Source organism: Colias philodice, chromosome 25, assembly GCF_061535455.1.
Source record: "Colias philodice isolate Cphi_HAF_F1 chromosome 25, ilColPhil1 Martin Lab GWU primary, whole genome shotgun sequence".
Taxonomy (NCBI): Eukaryota; Metazoa; Arthropoda; class Insecta; order Lepidoptera; family Pieridae; genus Colias; species Colias philodice.
The window spans coordinates 8,270,332-8,291,007 of record NC_143110.1 but is presented as its reverse complement, the minus strand read 5'-3'; the positions used below and the strand labels follow the sequence as shown (position 1 = coordinate 8,291,007).

Here is a 20,676-nt window from a genome sequence, read left to right as displayed (position 1 = left end):
AATAGGTATGCTATTAAAGAAGGATAATTATCTGATATCTTCGATTTTTATGCTCCTTATTCGACTATGTTTAATGGTTTAAAATAATATAGTGAACGAAAACTTATGAATGAATATTATTAGCAGGTGAGGAAAATATTTTTATGAATTAGTTATTACAGTGTAGCTTACCTACGCTAAGACTTCGAAACTTTCGTTTGGTAGATGCGACTCAATAATTAAAAAGACTTAAAATTATGCTAATGTCTTTACAATTTCCATTTAATTGTCCATCTATTTGATACTTTATTTCGCCTTTCGTTTAATTAAATTTTTAATAATATTAATTTCACACTATAATTGTCCGTATTTATGCAAAATGGAACCACTCGACAAATTTCGTTTTTTGGTTTTATTGAAGAATACTCATCCAAAAGTGGTCTAAATTCTTATACAAACAAGAACCACATGATTTTTACGTTGGAAACAAGGTATACTAAAAGCAGAAAGGAACCACCAGCAACAACGAATAATACCATATTAAGCAAAACCGAACCACAGCACCACGGGACTGCTTTGTTCAAACAAATAAACGATATTACTATCATGTCATTTTATACAAAACAGATCCACACCTACTTGGTACCATTATACATTACACATATTTCTATTAATAACAATTATTTTTAATACACAAAATGGAACCAGGTTTCTGTGGTATGGTTATGCGTAAAATAAATACATAATTTAATTGTAATTTTTTATTGCAAAATAAAACCACAAGCATTCGGTTCTATTATGCATAAATAAATATTGTAAAACATTCTGAAACCCATCATCGCTATATGGAACCAAATGCCTTGACTTGTTACAATGCTTCTCATCTTTAAACAACGTATTTCATTACTTAAATAGCTCAAAGTGCAAAACTCCAATTTTTAAAGTAAAACGTCGAACATCTGTCAATATAGGTGACATTCAGCGAAGTAGTTCGAATACGTGACGGTGTTTTTTTCCTCCGCGAAGTAAGTTCTATTGTTTTTGTTAATTACCTTTAAAATTAAATGTGAAAATGTTTAGTAATAAATAAATAAGCAAGCAATGGGTAAGAAAAGCATTGGAGACGAACACCGAAGATAATAATGAAGATACAACGGGTAAGTAGTTTTATTTAATGCATTTAAGTACTTATTGAATCTGAGATGCAGGTACGCTTTATCCACTTTTGATTCATTCCCGATTGTGGTGTGATTTTAAGAAGATAGTTCATTAAGTAAGTACAAGAGGAATCCTCTGTGGATTTACGTATTTTAACGACAATGTCGTTGTTCACGAAGGCGCGGCGAGTCGAATTAAGAGATCATTTTGTTACGATTCATCTGTCATTGTGAGATGAAACTACTAAAGTCTAAACCCTGTTTTAAAAATAACTGTCGATGATCTAGGTACCTACCTACTATTTTGGTAAAATACGTTTAGATGTATTTCTGATGCCGCTGTAACAACAAATACTAAAAAACAGAATAAAAAAAGACGTGTGGCACTCGGGGACTGCCGCGGTAAAGCTATTGCATAGCATGCCTTCAAGCCACACCTCCGAGCCCGTCGGAGTGAGGTTTTTTCGTTACGGAATTTCTCGATTCAGTCCCCGCGCTCAAGGCCCGCGATAGAAGCTATGCAATAGCTTAATAAATATTTAAGAAACTCCCATACAATAAGCCGTGATTTTTTTGCCGTTTTTATAGATAATGGTACGGAACTCTTCGTTGCGCGAGTCCGACTCCCACTTAGCCAGTTTTTTGTACATGGCGCATGTACATACAACATACTTAGTCGTCTAGTAGGGACACGGCTTTATAAGAACTAATAATATTTTGCTGTCGCCATATACCTACGTATAAAAGCCACGCGGCTTTATTGTTTTGATCATCGAGATATATGTACTTTTGAATTAAAGCTTTTTTTCTTTTTATTACAGAAGATAACGAAGAACCTTATACGTCGCTGCCTCTGGAGAAGCTTTCTTCACCTTCTAGCGATATTCAGTCCATATTACATCTCATTCCACAAGATGCACAGTTTTTATAACGGTCTCATTAGTGATGATGCAATAGAAGACCACATAGATGGACTAGACACGGTGGATTTCGAAATCCAATTTGATGATAACGTCGAATAAACGTCCTATATAAGTATTATTTTATATATTTTATTAATTAAAGCTTTAATTACGATATTATAAATACATAGTTTCATTTATATCATTAAATCCCTGGGATGTGGTTCCTTTTTGTATAAGAGAAAACCTATCAATTGATAAATGTTAAAAGGAACCACATGCACATTTTCTTAATTATCTAGAAAGTTTAAGAATATTCAGAGCAAATTTATATACACATACTTAAATAAGTAATTTATCAATGAATTTAAATAAAATAAATTTTAATTTTACTTCATCTGACAGAGCTGCAAATGTTTTTGTAAATCCTTTAATATCTCAGAAGTGCGTTTTTGCTGGGTGGTTCCTTTTTGCTTAAATACGGACAATTTTAACAATTAAATAAAATTATAAATCGCTATTTACTTACCTTATAACAAATACAAGTATTAGAGCACGCATGTTGAAAGTTATTAAATAATGAAGATATAAAAATTTTGTAGTCTCATCAGAGACTGTTGTGAAAATAAAATTGCGCTGAAATAAATAAGAAATCTATGCCGCTGTTGGAAACCTTGTGAAGAGCCGGGATGATAAAATTTAGCGATAATTTCTGATGTGTGATAGATATATAATTTGTGATCAAGTGAGCCATTTATTCATTCTTATATATAAAAATGAATCGCAAAATGTGTTGGTAAGCGCATAACTCGAGAACGGCTGAACCGATTTCGACAATTCTTTTGCACGCCTCATAAGCGAAGCGTTGAGGTGGGTACTACTGTCACTTCGCGCAAAACATCTGATTTTTCAAACTTAAAATGTCTTTATGTATCGTACATTGCACTTGTAAGATAATACATACACACACATATTAAGAAAAAACACTATTTTTAACGTTCATGATATTTTTGATGTCATTTTTGTTATTTAAACTAGTTAAAAAACAGTTTAAAAAAGTTCTGTCTTGGACGTCCGTGTGTCTGTATGTGCGGATCCTTTTTCTTGTTAACACGATAGCGACCGAAATACTTTACTAATCGAGTCTTTTTTTTTCTCTTACGCTTGAGTATGCTCAGGAATAGAACCCTTTCATTTTTCAGGGTCTGATTCGATGTGGTTTAATTGTTATTAAATAAAAATAATAATTAATAAATATTTATTAAAAAAAAATTATGAGGCGTGCACTTTTGGATTTTCCAAATTATTTTTTTATGTAGAGAAAACGTAAATATGTACCACGGGCGAAGCCGGGGCGGACCGCTAGTTTTAATATATAAATAGAATCAACAGATGATACAGTTCTTTACACTTTATTTACAAAAATACAATTTAACTACATAGCTGTACTCTTATTACTTACTAGCTGTGCCAAGCGGTTTTACCCGCAGTGCTCCGCTCCTGTTGGTCTTAGTGTGTGTAGCGTGAAGCTACTTATAGGTATATTAGCTTATAGCCTACACCGAAAGCTTTCAAGTAGGACCAATAGTTTTTGAGATTAGCGCGTTCAAACAAACTCTCCTTATAATATTAATATATAGTATAGACTAAAGATAGAGGTATGAAAAATAGATGTAAGCCGATTCTCCGACCTACACAAAATTTCATGAGAATCGGTGAAGTCGTTTTGAGGAGTACAGTAAGAATTCGGTATATAATAAAAATAAATGCGTTAAAAATAACCGACTTTAATCGGTAACCGGGAAGTGAACCAAAATAACTTGCTAGATTTTCAATGAAGTCATCGAGATCAGACAAAAATGCTCATAAAATAAAACCGGCCAAGTGCGAGTCGGGCTCGCGCACAAAGGGTTCCGTAGCAGCAAATATAATAAATTACAGTTAAATCAACCTATCTCAAAAACTATAAGAGATACTTTGATCAAACCAAAAATCGTTGAAAGAGTTAATTAGCATGCATCACCTCTATTTTTTTTAGAATTTTATACCCCGTAGTTATAAAAATAGAGGGGGGGGGACATACTTTTTACGACTTTGAGAGCTGATATCTCAAAAACCGTTCACTTTAAGAAAAATGTTTTTTAGAAAACTTTATATCATTTTAAAAGACCTTTCCATTGATACCCCACACGGGTATGTACATCGAAAAAAAAAATTTCATCCCTCAGTTACATGTATGGGGGGCCCCACCCCCAATTCTTTTTTTTACTATTTAGTGTCATATTTTTGTAGCGGTTCATACAACACATATTCCCATCAAATTTCATCACTGTAGTACTTATAGTTTCCGAGTAAATCGGCTGTGACAGACGGACAGACGGACAGACGGACAGACGGACATGACGAAACTATAAGGGTTCCGTTTTTGCCATTTTGGCTACGGAACCCTAATAAAAACTACTGGGCTACAAAAATATGTACTATTTGTATGATTGTACATTTAAAGTTAAATAAGAACAAAACCATAAGTTTATTTAAGTATATACTATATACTAATTCAAACGAACTTTACTTGAAATATGCACACTTGCACTTTTCTAACTTTTTTATAAGTTTTCGCTTATAATGTGTCTCGGAAACGGTGCCTCTTGGCTCTTACGTTAAAAAGTATTATAGTTAACCCGCTCTACAATTTTTGTTTAACTTTATGACAAAACATATCTACTGTTTTTCTGTTCTTTGACCTCAACTATTTGCCTGCTATCTGATAGAAGGGCTTTATAGATTTCATGAACAATAGTTTGTGCTGGGTGCGCATAATTATTGTACCTTCACTACCTACTTTCTTTGGCCTTCTTTAATTCAGGCATTCTTTAATTTCAGTAGAAATGAAAAATATCAACATTAACAAAATTAAAATAAATTCCCAAAGTTTGTAACCTGTGAATGTCTATAAAATGTAATATACTTATTTCTTTTTTTATACTTAAGTAATATAAATTAAGATAATAATCAGTGTTGTAAATTATGCTTAATCTATAGTCTTATCCATATAATTTGTAATTTTATTATAGTTTATAGTAGTTGAGAAAACAGTTATCTTCTATATACATAAAACTCAAAGGTGACTGATATATAGTGATCTATCAACGCACAGCCCAAACCACTGGACGTATCGGGCTGAAATTTGGCATGCAGGTAGATGTTAGGACGTAGGCATCCGCTAAGAAAGGATTTCCCGAAATTCTTGCGGGAACGGGTAAAACGGGGATGCACGTGCAAAGTCGTGGGCGGAAGCTAGTTTTAAAATAATTCGACTTTAATAAATCAGATACATAGGTAGGTAGGTAATGAATGTATGTAGGTATGTAGTTTTATTCCACGTAGCAGAAAGCCCGACAAAAACATTCCTTAAAATTTATCCTAAATAAAACTTTTAGGCCAAACTAAAATAAATATGAAAATGATACCTTAAATGTAACACAAAAACAATTCTGAATCAGAATTCAAATATTTTGTTCTCGTGGAAGACTATTAGTACATTGGGTCGTAATGCACATCGATCTAAATAATAAAATATAGAGGCTGGACTTAACGGGGATGATGTATATTTTATAAAACACTAGCTTTCCGCCCGCGGCTTTGCCCGCTTTGTCTAAAACATAATAAATTATACATATACTAAAACCTTCCTCTTGAATCACTCTATTAAAAAAACCGCATCAAAATCCGTTGCGTAGTTTTAAAGATTTAAGCATACATAGGGACATAGGAACAGAGAAAGCGACTTTGTTTTATACTATGTAGTGATTATACTAACATAGCCTAATATCTATCGCATTTTTACCTACGTGCCGTGCACGTGTAGTAGTAATGCGGCGATTACACCTAACGAGTACAGTGGCGAGTCAGTGTCCTCGGCCGAGTGCTCGGTTGGTATAAACACTTCAACGAGTGCTCGGCCGAGTACTCGGCCGAGAAGAGCGGCGAGACAGTCACTAGAATCCCAATTTGTTTACTCGGCCGAGTACCCACTCGCTATCCCGCTCGGCAGGTATAAACACGCACTCGTCGCGTCACTCGGCCACTCGCCACTCGTTCGTTTCGTCATTGTATTTTTTCAAATAATTATTATTTTTATTTATTATTTCTAATAAATCCCACAATTCGTTAATAATATCTGGTAACAGCCGATTTAAAACCCGTTTAAATTCTTTTTTTTTTTCGATCCATTGCAGACGTCCGCGTCGTGATCAAAACTGAACTGACTCGCCACTAGTGAAATACGTGTAAACACCCACTCGGTTCGGCAACTGTCTCGGCCGAGAGCGTATTTACTGACTCGCCACTGTACTCGTTAGGTGTAATCAGCGCATATGACTCAAAACGTAAAATTGATGCGCGTCAATTTGTATATGCGTCCTTTATAACTTCATATAATTCTGTTTAGTCATTTTAGTGAACATGCAATATAATATAGGACTGATTTGTTACCAACTACAACGTGATTCGGTGATTACAATATAAAATTCATTAAACTTGTATATGTATACGTAGTATATTATTATTAGTCTGTGATAAAACATATGTAATGTACAGAGACAAAGTCTAAATATTATCTTAGACGGTGAACAGCTCTGTCTGATGTAATTCACTGTATTTTTAGAGTTAAGAAAATCAATCTATACTAATATTATAAAGAGGAAAAGTTTGTATGTATGTATGTATGGTTTTCACGCATAAACTACTGGACCGATTTTGATGAAATTTGGCACAGATAATCTTTAGACCCTGAGAAAGAACATAGGCTACCTTTTATTGCGAAAAATGTACCACGGGCGAAGCCGGGGCGGACCGCTAGTAATTAATATAGTAAAAAAAACATCCCCGAATAAGTGTACAAAGTTTGAATTAAATGTGTACTGTTGAGGCAGATCAAAATCGAATATAAAGGAGTCGAAATTATTCAAATAGGTGCCGGTATCGGTTATTATTAACATACAAAATTCAGGTGAAGCTAATTAAATAATGTATAACGAGGTGATAAACAGTCGCGGGTAAATTATACCGCATGTGAGGCCGCTTTTGTTCGTTTGATCACAAAATTATGCGGTTAAAATCGCAGCGGTATGGCCGTAGCCGTAGCACAGCCGGCTAAAACTGTTGATTTATCTAATCTTTCTAAATCTATATTGTATCATTAACCTATATGGGTAGGAATATAAAAGAAAGTTGTATTAGTGATTACTGATTAGTTACAACAATTATTATTTACTAATACTAATAATAAAAATAAAATTCAAACTAAATTTATTTTTAGTCATGTAAACTTTTACAAGTATAAGTAGTTATTCCTTTTATACTACCACCGATTCGGAAGGTGTCTGAAGGGTCGCGGAAGAATTCCAACCAATACCCGCGGCCCCATCACACAGTGGGGTTTTAGTCGGTAAGAATCCGACATAACCCACGGCTCCTTCCCCGGGGGCCGTGGGTATCTTTGGAAGATTTCCCCACTATAAAAAAAGATGTCTTCAGGAGAAGAAACGGCAAGAAAGTCAGAAATACTAATTACTAACGTGTGTTTATATATTTGCAGTTCGCTCATGTCAATTCAATTCTTCTTTTTATCATAATATAAATACCTAATTAATTTGAAATGTATTTATTCTAGTCGTATTCGTATAAGATAAACACTGAAAAGGAATTTTGCATCAATAATGTATTTCTTTTCTCCATTAAAACAAAATAGTTCATTTTAAATTTTTATACTTTTAAGACGTATATATATCTATTCATGTGACCGACCGAAAAAATAGCGCACAAATCAATTGTTTCAAGTGATAAAGGCCTGTGTTATGGGAAATCAATTAATATTCAACGTTTCACTGTAAGTAGTTACTTACTATTTAGTAGTTATCTTACCATATGTTAGCAATCGAATCTTGTTTTCACTTACCTTAGTATTCGATAGCGAGTAAGCATACGATCGAAACTGTATTTAAAACTCGAGAGAATACGTGATGATACATATGGTCCCATCCCAGAGCCGTTCTCTTTCAACCTGTGTTCGTCCACTGTTGGACGTAGGTCTCACCCATGGCCATGGCACGCCACTTAGCCCTATTGTTGGTTTATTGCCGCCAGTTTTTCCCTGCTATCTTACGCAAGTCATCGCTCCATCGTGTTATGGGGCGTCCTATACTACGTTTGCCGAGACGCGGTCTCCACTTTACAACACCGGTGCCCCAGCGGTTGTCCGTTCTGCGGCGAATATGACCAGCCAGCCCACTGCCACTTCAGCTTACTAATTCGGTGAGCTATGTCGATAACCTTAGTTCTCTGTCGAATGACTTCGTTCCGGATTTTATCCCTTAGAGAAATACCGAGCATAGCTCTTGAGCCGTTACTACTTACGTATACTTATGGTTGAGTAATTTTTGTGTCTATATTTGGTCATTGCAATTTGTCTGACTGATTAAATATAACATAGTAATAGTTATCTTAATAATATCACAAAATATAATCAGACATTTAAAAATAAAGTTTTGGCTCAGGTGGCGCAGGTGTCACCGGTAGAGCTCCACACTAGAGACTACTGTGAACCGAAACTTATATTATGCTTTAGAAAATAAGTTATGTCTTACGGCTCTGGGATCTTACTCTAGCTTTCCTCGATAAATATAACAGTGAAATAATTTTTAATTCGGACCTGTGGTGATGAGATTAGTGCGTTCAACAATCAAACTTTAAACATTAATTGTTTTGGGTTTGGTGGATTTGTCTCCGCTTGTATTAGAAAAACTAACCTTGCGAAGCCGCAGCGGACAGCTGGTTAAATATAAAATCAATATACCTTTGAAGGTACCTATATCGTTTACCTAAAACATATTTTCATGCCTATCATGATTATCATCCTCGAGTGGGACTTTGCAATCAATAAATGTAACTACATAATAAAAATGTGTGCGTGTACTTAGTGTACCTACACACGTAAGAAGTGAAACTTCTTTTTGACCTTATTTTTCAAGAAATAATTTACTATATGCAACTTTACAGAAATACGTCGAATAACGCGTGGTAGGGATAAGAAAAAGATGGCGCGTAGGTAACGGAAAAATGTCACGCGTACCGAAAAAATGTAAATTTTTTTCCAACCCCGATAAAGAAGTTTTAATTCAAAAATTTCATGTCATTGTTGAGTTATCACACCTAATCATCCTACCACCTACTAATCCTTTTTTGTTCACAAAAAACTTTTTTCTGGATAATTAAAGCTACCTAATCGATTATGATAATGACTGACTATGAATAGGTATCTTTAGATTTATAGTTGCATTTTTTTATTATTAAATAGTCAGAGAATTGTGTTTACAATTTACTTGACGCAGGAAGTCACCTCTTCGAGTTAATCTTAATTCTATAATCTATTCAGTCACCTCTCGACGTTATCTATGGTTATCTTATCCGCTCGTGTCTTGACTCTTGCCAACAGGTGAGGTGTATTCAAAACTGCATTGATATCAATAAAAATACGTTTTATGATAAGTCCCTTTTTTGGTATGTGAAGGCACTTATTTTAGGTAGGGTAGGTATTGTTTACGATATAAAAGACAATAATTCCTTCTCTTATAATTGTAATACATAATTAATTCCTGTGGACAAACATACAGACAAATTTAAAATTAAATACAATTATTGTTATTTAATTTGTAGCAAGGCGGTTGTTTTCATAATCATGACTTACTTCGAATGACAAAAACAAATATTTTGTTCCAATACACTGTAGAATAAAACCGGCCAAGTGCGTGTTTTAATTCGCGCTATGAAGGGTTCCGTAGCATAAGTTAAACAACTTCTTGTTTACTGTTTAGGTGTGGAATCCTAAAAAACAGTTTTTGTTAGAGTGTAAAATTCGATACAAAAATTTTAATTGTTTTAAACAAGACGCAATTTTTTAAGAAGTAATGTATCTATTATTATTAGGTACTAGTATTAAAAAGACCATCCCTTAAAATTCGCTAGGAGATTAAATAATCTAAATCCTACTACTAATAAAGGCGAAAGTTTGTAAGTATGGATGTATGGATGTTTGCTACTCTTTCACGTAAAAACTACTGAACCGATTACAATGAAGTTTAGCACATATATAGAGGGTAACTTGGATTAACACAAAGGATAGGTTTTATTCCGGAAATCCCACGGGAACAGGAACTATGCGGGTTTTCCTTTGAAAACGCGGGCGAAGCCGCAGGCGGAAATCTAGTTAATATCTATTTTCTTATAACAGCTTACCTTTTTTACATTTTCCATGTGTTCATTTGATTTCTCATTATTTCTTCTACAGCACAATTTCAAGACTCAAGTAGATATATTTTATGTTGATACATCATTAAGTTTAAACTGTAAAGCTAAAGTTGTAGGTAAACCTAGTAAGTACCTACTTACGTCTCTGATCCGATAGAAATCAAATATTATCGCCAAATTTTATCACTCTGACTCGATTGTTTTTCGTTTTCAATATAAGTAACAGATTTCTTATTTATATCAGAACTATTTACTTTTCAACACAGTCTCTTCAGAGAAGTCTCCTAAACTTTAATAACGAGAGTTTAATAAAAGTCATGCGTGCTCTTATACTAGTATTTGTTATAAGGTAAGTGAATTTCTATTTATTTTCTTTTGACCGAAATTCTAAATTTAACTCCTAGGATATTTTATTATTTCATAAATTATCTATAAATATCTGAAGAATTTTATAATTTAGTTATTGAAAGAATGATAGTTTATTTTAATTTTTACGTTATCTTTAATTAAAAATCTCCAATAATTTTTTCTCTTCAAATCAGTGCTTGATTTAAACCCTATTGTATCTAGCAACGTGTTATGGACCAATTCAACTTTATAATGGCATTTAATTTTAAGTTAGAGCAAGATATTTAAGTGTTAGCACTTTTTTTTTTCTTTTTCAGCCCGGTTAGTTTAATCCAAAGTTGGGTACAGGCCTCTTCATGTGCACGCCATTCCTTCCCAAGATCTTCACTATGTCGTCAACCCATCTAGTAGGCTGACGGCCAACTTTTCTTTGTCCGGTCCAAGGATTAGGCGATTATTAGGCGAATCGCCATTCTAGGATTTTGTTGGTCCACCTGTTGTCACTTAATCTGCTGATATGTCCCGCCCCAGTGTTAGCACTGATTATTATTAATTTAATAAAATTAGATTAAACAACATTGCAATGTTATTAGTAACAAAAAATGGTCCAGCCCTCATAAGTGATACATTTTTTAAATAAAAAAGCGGGCAATCGAAATTGTGGTTTGCCCGGTAGCGAGCGATCACCACCGCCCATGAGCTTTCACAAATCACAAAAATATTTGTGAAGGTGTTGCCGGCCTTAAAAATATTATTTCACTGGGAACAAATATAGTTTCTTGATGTTTTATTTGGTTTCAGTGCACTGACGCTGACATGTTCAGCAAAGCAGTTCCCGGCGGGCTTCAAGTTCGGAGCGGCCACAGCGGCCTACCAGGTCGAGGGCGCTTGGAACGTGAGCGGTGAGTACACAGCCACAGAGAGAATAGTTACTTACACAGCTTTATGTTACGTCATAAAAAAGTTAGCCGATATTTCGCGCCTCGATGTTCAACTATTTAATAAGATACTTTCATTTTATTGGAGGATTTTACTACTACTGTACTGAAACTATTCATTATATTTATTAGGTAGTTATTTCATTTACTTATTGAGTGAACTATTTAATTTTGTGTGATTCCCGAAGGACTACTATCTACCTACTACTAAAAACTGAAAATTAAATAATTCTATTAGGTACATATTATTATGTTAAATTATAAACATTTTTTGAAGTGAAACTTCTTTATCGGGGTTGGAAAAAAAATTAGTGTAACATTTTTTCGTTACGCGTGACATTTTTCCGTTACGCGCCATCTTTATATTATCCCTACCACGCGTGATTCGACGTATTTCTGTAAAGTTGCATATAGTAAATTAATATTTGAAAAATAAGGTCATAAAGAAGTTTCACTTCTTACGTGTGTACACTAGTACACGCACACATTTTTTTTAATAAAATGAGTCAGACATCGTTCCATATATGTAATATTCTAATACTATCTACTACTATCGCCTAATAACTATTTTTGAAGTGAAACTTCTTTATCGGGGTTGGACAAAAATTTAGTGTAACATTTTTGCGTTACGCCGTACGCGTGACATTTTTGCGTTACGCCATACTCGTGACATTTTTAATGTCATAAAGAAGTTTCACTTCTTACGTGTGTACTCTAGTACACGCATACATTTTTTTTAATCTAAAATGGATCAATAAAAATAATACATAATTCAATTATTAAATTATATCCCACATTATTAAAATTATCGTGTATCGATAAGGCCCAGAAACTGATTAGGTATTTTTAGAATAGTAAGAATACAAAGAAATATTGAAAATAGGTTTTAATAAAGATTTACATATAAGTTATATAGTTTCAAATTTTCACCGAAACCAATTCAGTAGTTTAAAAGATATTTGGAAAATACAAAAAAAAAACCGCGAGGCAATTGTTGCGCGAAGCAGCTCGGTCAGTGTTGACGTGCCACGCGTTTTCGCTTATAAAAAAAAACTAATCCTAATGCCACTCCTGCATGAACTTGAAATACAAATTCACTTTTTACAGATCAGATAAAGCACATGGCTATATTTAATTTTTGTGATAAAACCACTTCAAAGATAACTATTGAGATTACAAAGAAATTTTGCAGTTCTCTTATCATGTAGGTATGTTTATACTATCATTTATGATGCCATGGCACGTGCATTGCACTAAAATATATATATTTATACGTAAACCGGTCTAATTCGCCTGTAAGAGATTAACGATATCTCTTAATAAACTTCGGTAAAAATAAATTATCTCTTGTCATACCTACCGAATAAACGTATTAACTTCATAAAAATTGACCACAATTCAAGAATACGGCAACTTACAAAGACATTTTAAACACAAATTATAGACAGACACACAGTCTGTTTTATTAAATAATTAACGAAATAATACCTTCACCCTATAGGTAACCTTTGCATTTTATTTTGATACTAGCTGTTCCCCGCAGTTTCACCTGCATTACTCCGCTCCTGTTGGTCTTAGCGTGATGATATACATATAGCCTATAGCCTTACTCGATAAATAGGCTATTTAACACCCAAAGAATTTTTCAAATCGGACCAGTAGTTCCCGAGATTAGCGCGTTCAAACAAACAAACTCTTCAGCTTTATAATATTAGGATAGATTAACGGCTCCTTGTCTTAAAATTATTTTCCACTAATAACTTTCAGATAAAACCCCAAGCATATGGGATACATTCACGCACAATAAACCACATAAAATTCTGGATGGTTCCAACGGAGACATCGCCTGCGACTCCTACCACCTCTGGGAGACAGACATACAGCTAGCTAAAGATTTGGGACTGCACTTTTATAGGTAAATGTTACATTAATTAGATACTTCACTATCACTACATAGTATAAAACAAAGTCGCATTCTCTGTCCCTATTTCCCTATGTCTCTATGTCCCTTTGTACGCTTAAATCTTTGAAACTACACAACGGATTTTGATGCGGTTTTTTTTAATAGATAGAGTGATTCAAGAGGAAGGTTTATATGTATAATAACATCCATTAAATAGTAGAGAAGTACTGTTATTTTTGAGGTTTCTAATGTGATGTCGTAAATAATAACATTTTTTCCGCTTACATTGCAAACGCAGGCTGAACCCTACGAGTTTTATCAAAATAATGTACTAAGTATTGTACACATTAAAAAGGTCTACAGAAAAGTCCGCGATGGCATATGTCTATCTCTTATGGATTACCCACAATAACTTATTTTTGTCATTTACTTTTTACGTCAAATAATGGCTAATTTTCGAAGCGATTTAAACCAATACAGCATTAATCCATAACCAATTAAATACCTTGAATACATTGTTCATTTAATATAGATCTATATGGCCCTTTACACCGTATGATTTAAGTGAATATTTTCGAAGATATTACAGATTTAAAAATTGCGGGACGTACCGTTTGCAGCGGTACCGGCCGGCCGGGCCGCTATGTTTTTATATACAACGTTAAAAGTTTTTCTGTAGTGTACCTATTTAGTATCAGCATTGCACCCGTGCGAAGCCGGGGCGGGTCGCTAGTAATTAATAAATTATTATTAAAGAAACTGTTAACTTACCAATAAACGTTTATAGCTTTAAATTAAATAGGTACTCATAAGGTAGTCATAATTTAAAATGGCAGATTTTAGGTCGCCAAATAATATGTCGTCATACCTTCAAAATCTATCGAAACATATTATAAAGAAAGAGCAAAGTCCTTATATAATAAAAATTGTATTTTATAGATTTTCCTTATCATGGACACGTCTCCTGCCCAACGGTTTTGCCAACAAAATAAGCGAAGATGGTGCCCGATACTACAACAATCTGATCGACGGTTTGTTAGCGAACGGCATAGAACCCATGGTCACGCTCTACCATTGGGACTTACCACAGAACCTGCAGGATTTAGGTTAGATTACACTTAAATAGTATAGGTTATAGATGTAGAATTTATTACATTTTAAATGCTCTGTGGCAAAAACGTTCTCGAATGGCGACCACGTACAGGACGTCGCAATGTGGGACGGCCTTCAACAAGATGGACAGACGACCTGATCAAGATGGCGGCCGCTGGAGTCAGGCCGCTGGTGATCGGTCTGTATGTAAATCTTGGGGAGGGGCCTATGTCCTGCAGTGGACGTCTTAAAAGGCTGGAACGGGGCAATGTTCTAGGTGTTTAGCATGATAAATACAACAAAATGACGAAACACGCACAACAAAATTTATACTAACCAGAAAAGCAATAATGAACACATTTATAAAGGCAAAGGAATAATACCATAACAACAAATAATTATCTGATTACTAATTGGTGACAGTGAGCATTATAGCAATTTAAAAATACCATCAATAGAGCACATCAAATTGATATCTATCCACAAAGAAATCCGATCAATTAAACAGATGTAATAATATGCATTTTATACTTCTTTTAAGTTAAAAAATCTCCTTGCAGGTGGCTTCACCAACCCTCTCATAGCGGAATGGTTTGGCGACTACTCCCGTGTGGCCTATACCCTATTTGGTGATAGAGTCCAAACCTGGACTACCTTCAACGAACCTGTAGTTATTTGCGATGGGGCTTATGAAACTGGGGCTCTGGCTCCAGGGATAGTCAGTCCAGGGATAGGCAATTATATATGCGCTAAAAACCTTATGGTTGCCCATGCGACGGCGTATAGGATTTATGATGAGGAATTCAGGGCGAAGTATAATGGTAAGTAAGGAGGTAGAGATTTTGTTAATTCGAAAGCAAGAAGGAAAAAACATTTACTTACTATATCCACCTTCTATCTACGTACAAATCTTCTCTTCTTTGATTGCCACAACGCGTTGATATCGATTTGTATGACTGATAGAACACGAATTCTGCTATGTGGTTTTTCTATGATTGTAGTGTGCATTTTCAATAAAGCCACAACACGAATTTCACCGTGTATTTTTTTACTGCGACTACAAGGCGTTTTGAACTATTTTTTCGCCCAATGAAACATAATATACATAAAACATTCGGCAATTTTGTATTATTTTATACTAATAAATATTCAAATTGCAGGTAAAGTGGGTATAGTAAACCACCACGTATATTACGCACCACATTCTTCTGAACATGAAGAGCTCACATTCCTCGCGAGGCAACTCGTAAGTATTACAATCAGATAATAAAATATGGCATAAGAGCAGATGTTTCAGTAATGTCGCGGAAGAATTCCAACCAAGACCCGCGGCCCCATCATTAAAGCGGCTCGACGGAACACAATGAGGTTTGTCGGTAAGAATCCGTCATAACCCACGGCTCCTTCCCCGGCGGCCTTGGGTATCTTTGGAAGATTTCCCCACTATAAAAAAAAAGATGTTTCAGTAAGCCATTTCACAAAGTTTTGCTTTGAATATTGTCCGAATTAAATATGAAGTCACTAGATTCCCGCCCGCGGCTTCGCCCGCGTTTTCAAAGGAAAACCCGCATAGTTCCCGTTCCCGTGGGATTTCCGGGATAAAACCTATCCTATGTGTTATCCTATCCAAGTTACCCTCTATATGTGTGCTTAATTTCATTGTAATCGGTTCAGTAATTTTTACGTGAAAGAGTAACAAACATCCATACAAACTTTCGCCCTTATAATAGTATTAAGATAAATCATAATCTTATATTTTTATTCACGTTATAAGAACTATGTTTGTTAATTCAGGGCTTCTTATACTCCCACCCCATATACTCTGAATCGGGTGGGTGGCCGCCCCGCATTGAGTCTTTCATCGCAGAGAAGAGTGAGAAGGAAGGATATACTACGTCCAGGCTGCCTGGCTTCACTGCCGAAGAAATCGAATTTATCAAAGGTAAATAATAGAAGTTAGTTTTTTATCAGAACTATGTTGTCTTACATATTGTAATTTGTATGCTCGCGTTTTTAATCGCATATTTGTTCTATCTCCATGGGAAATCAAGCTCTACATTTTGAAGTTTAAAAAATCGGTTAAGCATGTATCTGTCGTTGCCATATCGTAGATTTGCTCATTTCATGAAATGATTGATCATTTCGTGCCGCGGCAGCAGCCGGCGAGTGCCAGAAGCAAATCGCTTTTTAGAAAATAAAACAATTATAATAGTTTAATATGATATATACATTTAGTTACAGGATTTTAGACGCATTTTTTCTCTCTCTATCTCTTAGATCACAAAATCGCTTTTAGTGTTCAAGATTGAAATTATTGACTTTGACTTGAAAGAGAAATGTCTAGAGAGAAAATATACATCAGGCATTTAAAAAAACTTATCATAATATACCAGGTACCGCAGACTACTACGGCATAAATTACTATACATCCCGCTTAGTGCGAACCGCTCGCGCGAACAGCACCCTCACGTGGCCGACCAACGGACAAGTTGACTTACAAGTGGAACTGGTGCCAGACGCGAGCTGGTCAGCCGGTGTGGAGTGGTTGGTGGTGAGTTACATTACACAGAGTATATATAAGTATTTATTTAAAATTATACAGGGTGTCCCACTATTGGTATACTAAGCTCAAAGGAGGTTATAGTTTTGCATACGCTGAGTACGTAAAAAATATTTATAAAATTCCAGACGCATTTTTTTTTTCAAATAGATGAATTATTAAAACTCTATGTGTACACCCATAACAAGCATCCCGCCCAACTTTGCCACCAGCACGTGAGCTAGACGTAATTTTGTTGTTTAAGTATTTTTACGTGATCAGTGTATGCAAAACTACAAGTTCCTTCGCGCTTAGTAAAGCAATAGTGGGATACCCTGTATATATTGTATGTTTATCAGCCATCTGGTTTCCATAACACAAGCGAAAGCTTAACTTATGGGATCAGATCGTGCCGTGTGTGAAAATTGTCCTGTAATATTTATAGACACCAGGCACAACACACTACTACCTACAGTATACACTACTACACACTACTCTCGCTTAGTTAGTTTATTAAGTAAGGCATCCCCGGCATATATCCACGCGTGAAGCATAATTCAGCTAAACACAAAATTTACTGTTTTGTCCTCTGCTTTATTCAATCGAAATTTGAGCATGATTTTATCTAAATTTTAGCGTGTTTCGATGAGATTTCCACATTGACTAGGAATTATTTATTAGCTTTTTCTAAACATTATGTGATAATAATTTTAACACAAATTAACATTCCCAGAGCAATCCCCCCGGTCTCCGCGCGCAACTAAACCTGATCAAGGAGCAGTTCGGAGACTTGGAGATCATCATCACGGAGAACGGCTTCTCCACCGCCAGCGACGAGCTGGATGACGTCACACGCATACAGTACTACAGGGACCATTTGGAACAGGTATGTTAATGTTAATGTTGTGTGTGTATGTTGACTGACCGGTTGGCTTGGTTGGTAGTTGCCCTGCCTTCCAAGCTAGAGGTCGTGGGTTCGATTCCGACCCGGGGATGTACATATAACTCTGTATGTATAATTGCAGGTGCTGCTAGCGATCACAGAGGATGATGTGAACGTGACCGGCTACACCGCGTGGTCACTCATTGACAATTATGAATGGAATAGCGGTTATACGTAAGTCCGATTTGTTTTTACCCTCATTTAAGTTATTTAAGCGCAATACACATTGAGCCCGCCGGGCCGCCGACATATGTCGGCAACTTTTTGTCGGCGGCATGTCGGCGGCTTGAGATGTTGAGAAATTTATTTGGCAGTCAGTGATTGCCGGCAACTGAACGCAGGCGTACCCAAGCCACCAACATGGCGCATGTTGCCGACATGATTCTTTTCATACTGGCCGCAGGGTTGTGTCGCCGGGTTTTGTCGGCGGCCTGGCGGGCTCAGTGTGTATTGCGCTTTACTTACTCTTGTATCTATTTAAATTAATAGTATTTTACTACCGGTATAAAATGTAATTAAAATTAAACCACTATTTTTATCTAAGTACATACTTACACATTCTTGGCTCGAATAATCCTTTTCTTATCCCTCTGAAATAACATAGGCATTTTCTTATTACTTGGAGGGTAACTTTTGTATCAATATTTGAGCAATAGATATAATAGATATATAACATTTATGTTATTATGTAAGTTGATAAACTTACATAATAACATAAATGTTCTGATTCAAGTTATATTCAACTCTAATACTATATTACATTTCCAGGTCTAGATTCGGCATAGTACGCGTGGACTTCTCGGACCCGCTTCGCTCGCGCGCGCCGCGCGCTTCCGCTCACTACTACGCTGATGTTATCGAACATCACTCACTTTAAAACATATATGTGTATAGGTCAATTAGGGAAAGCTGGCATGTTCACAGTACTCACACTTATGCAATTTCACTTACAGTATGTTCAAAAATAACTGCGACTCTAGTTTCATTTTAGACTTGAATTGTAAAATGGTGCGTTGTAGATAAATAACTATGTATATGCAAATATAATTATGAAAGCTCTCATAATTTACATGTAAAATTATAATTTAAAAGTAAATCAATTGATGAACTTAATTATTTATTCTAATAATAATCAATTGGATAAAAGTATTAACAATCATTCAATTATCAAATAATAATTAAATTTCAGGTAAAATAAAACATACAACAATACAATCATAAAAACAATACAAATAACACGTGTACGCTCACTCCCAACACACCAATGATTCCGGTTAGGTTTTCATCCGGATCCACGTAGAACACGAGCCGGAGAAACGCTTGGGATAGTTAGCCATCTGTGGCATCCTCAGGAGGTACATCTATATCATCACGGGAATATCATAATGTGGGTCCGGATCAGGAGTCTACTTTGGCGCATGAACCCAGCGCGTTTGTTGGTTACAAAGGTAGTATAAAAACACGAGGAGGTAGTAAATTAAAAAGTAGTAGTAAATTAAAAAGTATTGTCTCATACAAAGTAAAAATGGACCAGAAATTCTTACTCATGAATGATAATGTCCCTTCGCATACGACATGACAGGGAACGGCCGCTCTTCGAGACCAAAATATTCAAGTTTTAGAATGGCTTGCATATTCGCTCGTCTTTTAATTCTATTGAATATGCATCGTTTGTAAATTAATGTAAATGGTGATAACTCTGATTACTAAATGGTAATTTGATTTTTGAAAAAAAAATGCCGATTTTAGTCTATATTTTTCTAACAAGATCCTTATCATCCAAATTTCCACATTTTTAATGAAAATGAACAACAAATTAAATGATTTTATTAAATACTGTAAAATAGTCTATAATTCTTCCATTTACTGTATCACAAAATTCTTCATAGATTTTTAGATATTCGTACTACACCAATTACATCACCCTGTATTTATAAACAATTGCAAAATAAAAGCTACACATAGGCCGGGAGATACTGACACAAAATTTCGGGTCATTTGTAACAGAATGGCGGTTCTACAGGGATCTTATTACGCAATGACAAAAAGAAAAATGATGGTCAGAACGCTAGTACCGGCGGACTAGTCGCGTGGGCGTTAGTCGAACTCGTCGGATAAATAGCGAAAGTCAAACGATTTGTAACACAAAAATTTTAGAATTTACCGATAGCCCATAAAAAAGATGTAGTCGGTAGTGTCATGCCATACTTTTCCGGTGTAACTACGAATAAAATCTTACAATCCTGTTACAAATGACCCGAAATTTTGTGTCAGTATCTCCCGGCCTAACATGTGCAATGTGTAAATGTGTTGACGTTCCAGCTCTTCTTAATATAGGTATATGTGTATTATGGAAAAAGAAAAATAATTTACGTCCATTTAAAACATATTGAAAAAGAAATTTACGCTTTGAATTGGCTTCTTGTGGTATTGTGTTGTTTTGTTACTGTTGTTGTTATATTTGTAAAAATTATTAATAAATTTTGTATGCATTATTCTTTAGTTTAATTTTATAAATTAAACATATTTTTATGATTATTCCCACAGATAATATTATTATAGTACTGA

The 20,676-nt window shown here is 35.1% G+C and overlaps 1 protein-coding gene and 1 long non-coding RNA gene across 2 annotated transcripts; both read left to right on the top strand.

Annotated features, from left to right (window-relative positions):
• Positions 1-339: 339 nt before the first annotated feature.
• On the top strand, positions 340-2,547 carry LOC149477545 (uncharacterized). The gene is made up of 2 exons (XR_016317614.1): positions 340-1,136; positions 1,958-2,547. It is a non-coding gene; the product is annotated as an uncharacterized LOC149477545 (long non-coding RNA).
• An 8,115-nt stretch (positions 2,548-10,662) lies between these two features.
• On the top strand, positions 10,663-18,985 carry LOC149477544 (myrosinase 1-like). Its single transcript, XM_089711030.1, has 11 exons — positions 10,663-10,694; positions 11,495-11,595; positions 13,399-13,546; positions 14,474-14,640; positions 15,187-15,447; positions 15,787-15,872; positions 16,421-16,568; positions 17,020-17,177; positions 17,899-18,051; positions 18,191-18,282; positions 18,877-18,985. Exons 1-11 carry the CDS (start codon positions 10,663-10,665, stop codon positions 18,983-18,985), a joined length of 1,455 nt encoding a protein of 484 aa, XP_089567156.1.
• Positions 18,986-20,676: the final 1,691 nt, after the last annotated feature.